Consider the following 6,483-nt stretch of genomic DNA (forward strand, 5'->3'; position numbering starts at 1 on the left):
TGAGATTTGATGATAGTAACAATATCACATTAATCATGTGATTCTATGCCGATACTCACGAATGCGTTGTTGATATCTGCCATCATCATGGCTCATATTTTCCATGATGATATATAGTGTTATTCGTGTCGGTAGGCTAGAGACCTGGCGCGTGGTGATTATGATCATCGCGGCATAGATGTACATCTTGATCTTGGCGCTCCCGTATGTGTGTTGATCCCGAGAGACGCGCGAGCAGGTAGGTTGGGAGTGATCGAGATGATGATAATTTCCTACAGCTGTATGTCACTCTTTTTTTCGCAAGGGAGAGCGCGGCATGCTCGTGGATTTCTGTTGTTGGTCGATGATTTGTTTGATTCTCATTGCCGTCAAGTGGGGGCTGCAGTGTGGAAGAATATGTACATAGTGTCCAACTAGGTATGTTGGTGACAATTCTGAGAAAATTTTGGGAAATTCTCGTTGGTTTTATGCACTTGTGCCCGAAGTCGTGTGGCAATTTTTATTGTGCAGTGAGACACCTCAGCTGAATTGAGGAGAACAAACGGACTGTAGTTGGTGTTTCAGATAGCTCTGATGCGATTCTCATTGAGATTGGCGCGGTTTCGCTTCGCTCAGAAATAAGAGAAAAAGTTAGCTCTCTGCAAGGAGTGCATGTGGAAGATGCGTAGGTGTAACTATGGAAGCTGCGATTCTGAGCAGTATTGGAATATATGTTTGCCTCCCTCAGCTGAGCTCAAGAATTCCCTACGACTTTGGGTAGAAGTACACAGAAACCGAAAATAATTCCCAAAAATTTCTCGGAATTTTCATGAATTTTCCGCACTGATTTTGAGCAAATCACTGTAGGTTCGACCTGTACGATTTGATCGCGTGTGGCAATAGAGCTTCGTATCTACCATCGTGTAGCTGGGCTCCATTGAAGGGAGATTACAGGGTTGTGGAAATCTGGAGAGAGTCTGGATTTAAGGTGAATGAGTGCCGAACTCAACTTGGGAGTAGAAATGTGATCGAGTTTAGGTCCATGCCAGAATTTGTCATCTCCCACGAGAAGAGCTGCTGCCAAATGCGGTGGTGTTGGTTGAGCACTCGGAATTGGAAATATTAGTGACGGAGGAATGCCTGGAGCTTGTGAGTCTTGAGAGGCCTCAGTGAGTGATATTGTTACAAATATTATCACTCGGTGAATGCCCTCATTATTGCTGAAAATTTATAAGAAAAGTGGTTGAAGTTGCTTAAGTGGACGGGAGCCCTTGATGGAGAGCACGGCTCTCCATTATGGCTCCCGGAGCCATAATGGTATCCTAGTTGTGTATCAGAATAAATTACACCCACCGTGGGGCTCGAACCCACGACCACAAGGTTAAGAGCCTTGCGCTCTACCGACTGAGCTAGACGGGCAAGTTGGATATTGTTGTTCTTCCTGCGACTTACGAGGTTCTTCATTTCTCGGGTTGCAGGCAGGGGTTTATCATCAGTATATTTTGTGCCGAATGAATCCTATGTGATAGCGAAATGGCGATAGATGCCGTACCTCGCATATCGACGTATGGCGCTTTGACATTGTAACGAACCCGAATCTCGCATCTTGCAGTCCAGCCATGTGTGTACCGATTAATGCAGAGAGTTGAACTCTACTCTAATCCCACTCTGTGACGCCCCATCTGTTGACCTAGTACTCGTAGAGCCTATACCGTATCGTGTAATCGTTATGGTAAAGCGCCACCAGAACTTCGCAGTAGGAGAGTTTCTCTGTATTTGTTAGTTCGTGTGGAAACTGGGCTATCGAGTACTCTCGAATCCGGCAAACTGCGCGGCGCGTCTCGAACTCGGAAAAGCTGAGAGATTCATTCGTAACTGCCAGAGAGTACCGTATGCCATATCGCTGTAGTTCCCTGTTTTCGAAATGCTCTGGTGGAGTATATTTCTCGTACCTCTGAGGAAATTCATGCTCACTTATTTGAGCAGCGCGTCTAGATGTCGATGTGAAGTGGTAGATTTCGTGTATTGCACTAGTGCTCAAGCAAGCTTGCCGAGGAGACACGTTTTCCTATGTTCCCGATGATGTTTCGAGTCGAAGCTTGCTATAAAAATTCTTAATGTAACAATAGCGATGTCAATGGATAAAATCCGGCAACCCGGAATCGAACCAGGGACCATCCGATGACTAGTTCACTACAGTCGGACGCTCTACCAACTGAGCTAGGTCCGGGGGAAAAATGACTGCAAAAAAAGGGGGAAAAGAAAAGAAGGAAAAGGAGGAAGGAAAAGGGAAAAAAAGAAGGAAGAAAAAGAGAGAGGAAAGAAGGCGACCGTCGGTCGCGGGTAAGGTGCCGGCAGTTCAAAGAACGGCAGATTCAGGTATGTAGCATTGAGCCTAACGCACGCGTGCAAAATGCCTAAAACGGTTTCATCCGTGTACTCTCATGATGTCACGCTCGAGTTCGATAGTATGGACTAGTAACCTTGGTAATTAAGAGAGCTTCATGGCAGTATATCATATCCCGAATGCCCAAGGACGCCAAATCCGACGCCGAATGGCGCAAAACATTAACCAACTTCGCAGCCTCCAAGGCAAGGACTTTGCCTCGAGGGTGTGCTCCGCCGAAGACTTCTAAATGGTACGACGAGTTCCAGAAGATCCTCAAGTGTCCATTTGGGACTAGCCACCCCCTCAAACCTAAGGAGGTTCGTGGCTGTGAATGTGGTTACCACCCTACGGTCAAGGACGACACCAAAAGACCCGAGCCTTCGATCGACACCAAAGCGACGATTGGTGGTGCTGGTCCTGTCGCTAGTATCGCTGGGACCAATCTGGAGCGGGTAGTGTCCAAGGAGCTAAGTGCTGCTATGCCGAGGAAGCCTGAAGGTCTCACTGTAGCCGATGTTAGAGATGTGATAGGGTGGCAAATTCGCAAGGGGTTTATCGACCTCTACATCTATGGTCCTACAAGCGGGGCGTGCCCATCATGCGAAGATAGTTCAATGCGTGCGAACGCCGTATCTCGGACGAAGATGGTGTACAGACAAGGATGGCCATGCTACCTTATCGGGATCGACCTGAAATGTAGAAGTTGCGGGGCTCATTGCTTGTCCTTCGACCCATCTTACCGCGCCACTCTGACTGAGAGACTCCAACCCTTCCCTTTCATCGTGTCGGGAAGCGCCATGTCGGTGTGTAAAAAGCTTATACTGGCTCTCCGTATGGGTGTGGCAGCTAAGGTCCTCGAGGAACAAATCAGGGCTACCATAAGGTCCGAGTATGTTACGAGGAAGAGGGAGTACGAAAACGCCGCGGCAGCCAAGCTGGCCCTTAAATTGGCTGGTAGCTTCGAGCCTTTTCCTCCCTTCCCAGAGGAATATGTCGCTAAATCACCGGCACTGTTACAGGCTTTCTTGGTGGACTATGACCGAAATCGCGACGATTTGAGGAGAGAGCAGGCAGCTCTAGTCTCTACAACAGCCATCGCCATCGACAACCAGAGGAAAGTCGTGAAACGCACAAAGATAGACGTAACTAAGGGAGAGGCAGGTACACATTAACTGGCTGATATGGACGACGGGAGCTACTTACGTAGGTACACAATCACTGACTGCTGTGGGAGACGGAGGTTTGATACTTGGCTATTATGTCGTCCCTGACGTTGGCAGGATATGGATGAAGTCAGCAATGGAAGAGCTCGTCCAACGGCACGGACCTAATGTACCAAAACTATTATATGTCGATACGGGATGTTGTAATGGCAAACTATCGACTGAGCAGCTACAACGGGAGAGTAGAGCCCATCAATATGACTGGGAGAAGAACTTCAACAAGAAGCTAGATGCGATGCATCTTATCCTACGTATCGGTAGAGAGGCTAATAGTGAGCATCCTCGACGGCGTCAATTCCTCAAACAGATCTCCAAGTCGCTCTTCCAGGACTCTGAGGAGGATACAAGACGATTGGAGGAGGTGAGGGCGAAAGCTAACCTTAATCTCACTGACGAGCAGAAGAGGATAGACCGCTCCAAATATGTGAGAAGGTCCATCGGCGATCCGAAGACTACTTGTGCCAAGTTGCTCCTAGTGGTGAAGGCTCACATAGCCCTTGATAAGGTCGCTGCGGAGCAGTGTAGGGCCGTCGGTATGAAGACAGAGGCTGTAACCGTGGCATCACCTTCGTACCCACTCATCACCCACGCAGTCAAAAATGCTGTGATGAACCAGTGTGTACATATCCTCAATGGCTGTGTAGCTGATGAAGGCATCGCTTACGTTCAAGTCGGCGAAGCGGACTACCGCAATACTGGTGTAGTACTACCAGTGTACAAGTCCCTAAGAGGGACGTCGAAGGTAGAATCACTGCATTCTACCCTCGACAGGGCCTTCTACTCCATGCGGAACTTCCGAACTAAGGTGTTTGATGCTAGAGCCTCGTGGCATATCGCCAACTATAATAGAAGGCGATTGGTGGCCTTGGGGAAAAACGCCATACCGTGCGGGGTTGCTCCTAGCGAAGACGACGACGCCGTCTTGGCACCACCTGAGGCAGCGACGAAGTTGCTGTTGGGATTCGAGTATGCCAGAGCTACAATGGGCGACGTCATAGCATTGGAGCTTGAAGGAGAACCTACTCCAGATGATGATGTGGTACCTGTGGAAGGAGATATGGTAAACTATGCTGATGACTTGAGCGACGTCGAGGAGCCCATATGTGACACAGACAACCCCATTTTAATAGGAATGGATTTGTCACAAGGTGTGAGAGAAGAAGATCTACTAAAACTGGATAGCACTCTGTCTTCTATGATTACTGGAGAAAATGCTCAAATACCTCTACCGAACGGGCCTACTCACCTTCCGGAAATCGAATCCTTATGCACGACGGTTGCTCAGAAGGCAGATGTTGATTCTCAATGGTCACAACCAACAGGCGAGTTGGCGAGCTTCAGAAGAACGTCACACCGTGATGTCGGCAGAAGGCGTGCTCTTGGTGGTTCACTGGTGGAGGTTACACCCGACTTCAACGACCGTATGACCGAGTTATGGACCGAAATATGGGCCAAGTCGACTTCGGTGACACGTCTATCAGCACAAGTGGTACGAAGCGCTTTGGTTGAGTACAACACCCACCTCGTTCGAGATATTGCAGAAGATCGACCCGGATGGGAACCCCTCCTCCCCGTATCCTATGCAGGTGCCTTAAAGTGGATGAAGGAGATGCAGGCGAAGTGCCATCAATCAGCGACAACCGGTACTTTCACTCAAGAAGGCGTAGACATCGCTAGAGACTTGGAGAGCGTTCTTGAAGTACCAACCTCGTTGACCCTGTTCCCTCCAACAACAAGTGGGACCGAGGATGCACCTGGAGATCTTCCGCCAGCTCCATCCATATATCCCATGCAGCTCGTATCAGACCAAGCAGAGAATGAGAAGCTTCGTCGACAAAGATCTCCAAGGCGCAAGCTGAAGCGACAAGAATCTCCACTGTCGGAGGACCGAGCCGCCGCACGATTAGCAAGAGAACGTCGGAGGAGGGCTGAGTTGGAGGTAGCAAGGCTTGGGCTAGAGGTACCACAGCAGCTGCCGAAGGGCGAGAGAAGGTGCGCTCTATGCAACTTAAGTCGTGGTGGAGAGCATATTGTGAAGCACAACCAGATCCTGTACTGTCCGCACGCGGACCCTACGATCGTCAAGGAGGAGTATGAAGCAGAGAGAAAAGCTGCAGAATTAGCTCGCTACGAGCGATATAATGCAAAGCGCAGAAGACGTTGATGATGAGATGGACTTTACCATTAGACTTTTTCTTGACGTCTTTGAACCCTTCAACGTAGTAGAAGTATAAACCAAAGGAAATGTCGAGTTTAGTCCGTGAACGAGAGAGAAAGGAACCCGGAAAGGGCAAACAGGAGAATTGCAAGAAGGCAGGAAGGACTGGGAACCACGCGCCAAGCGCGTGGTAAGCGCGTGGTAACCGGAATATCAAATAAAATACTTCCGGCAACCCGGAATCGAACCAGGGACCATCCGATTACTTTATCACTACAGTCGGACGCTCTACCAACTGAGCTATTGCCGGTCAACCTTGCATGTCACCGAGATATCCTCTGCTTCCCGAAAGCATTTGAATTTCATTTTAGTCACCACTGGTGCGTCTTTGCTACATGTATAGCGCGGTGAATGCGAGAATTAGTCGTCTACACGTGTTCGAATTCAAAAAGTGATCTCATCAAGCGCTCCACGATGGGTTCGAACCACCGACCTTGTGGTTAACAGCCACACGCTCTGCCTACTGAGCTAGCGGAGCAACAACATATTTCATCAACTCCTCAAGTTGTTCTCCTTGAAGACTCACATGAGTCAATTTCCTTCGGTCATGACCTTAGGTCATCTCACCGGAGCAGAATGCTATAATATTCAAATTGACAATTTTGCCCCCTGCGCTAATGGGCCGTGAACATAAAGTTCATTTGATAAACTACACCCACCGTGGGGCTCGAACC

At 48.9% G+C, this 6,483-nt stretch overlaps 1 protein-coding gene and 4 non-coding genes across 5 annotated transcripts; 1 reads left to right on the forward strand and 4 right to left on the reverse strand.

Moving 5' to 3' along the window:
- Positions 1 to 1,325: 1,325 nt before the first annotated feature.
- Positions 1,326 to 1,398, reverse strand: Pmar_PMAR017451. Its single transcript has one exon. It is a non-coding gene; the product is annotated as a tRNA-Lys (tRNA).
- Positions 1,399 to 2,126: 728 nt separating this feature from the next.
- On the reverse strand, positions 2,127 to 2,209 carry Pmar_PMAR017452. The gene has a single exon. It is a non-coding gene; the product is annotated as a tRNA-Tyr (tRNA).
- A 296-nt stretch (positions 2,210 to 2,505) lies between these two features.
- Pmar_PMAR017453 (hypothetical protein) lies at positions 2,506 to 5,755 on the forward strand (the record flags this gene model as incomplete). The annotated part of the gene is made up of 2 exons (XM_002784725.1): positions 2,506 to 3,529; positions 3,576 to 5,755. 2 exons carry the CDS (start codon positions 2,506 to 2,508, stop codon positions 5,753 to 5,755), a joined length of 3,204 nt encoding a protein of 1,067 aa, XP_002784771.1.
- Positions 5,756 to 5,976: 221 nt separating this feature from the next.
- On the reverse strand, positions 5,977 to 6,059 carry Pmar_PMAR017454. Its single transcript has one exon. It is a non-coding gene; the product is annotated as a tRNA-Tyr (tRNA).
- A 155-nt stretch (positions 6,060 to 6,214) lies between these two features.
- On the reverse strand, positions 6,215 to 6,287 carry Pmar_PMAR017455. Its single transcript has one exon. It is a non-coding gene; the product is annotated as a tRNA-Asn (tRNA).
- Positions 6,288 to 6,483: the final 196 nt, after the last annotated feature.

Source organism: Perkinsus marinus (assembly GCF_000006405.1).
Source record: "Perkinsus marinus ATCC 50983 genomic scaffold scf_1104296934654, whole genome shotgun sequence".
Lineage (NCBI taxonomy): Eukaryota > Perkinsozoa > Perkinsida > Perkinsidae > Perkinsus > Perkinsus marinus.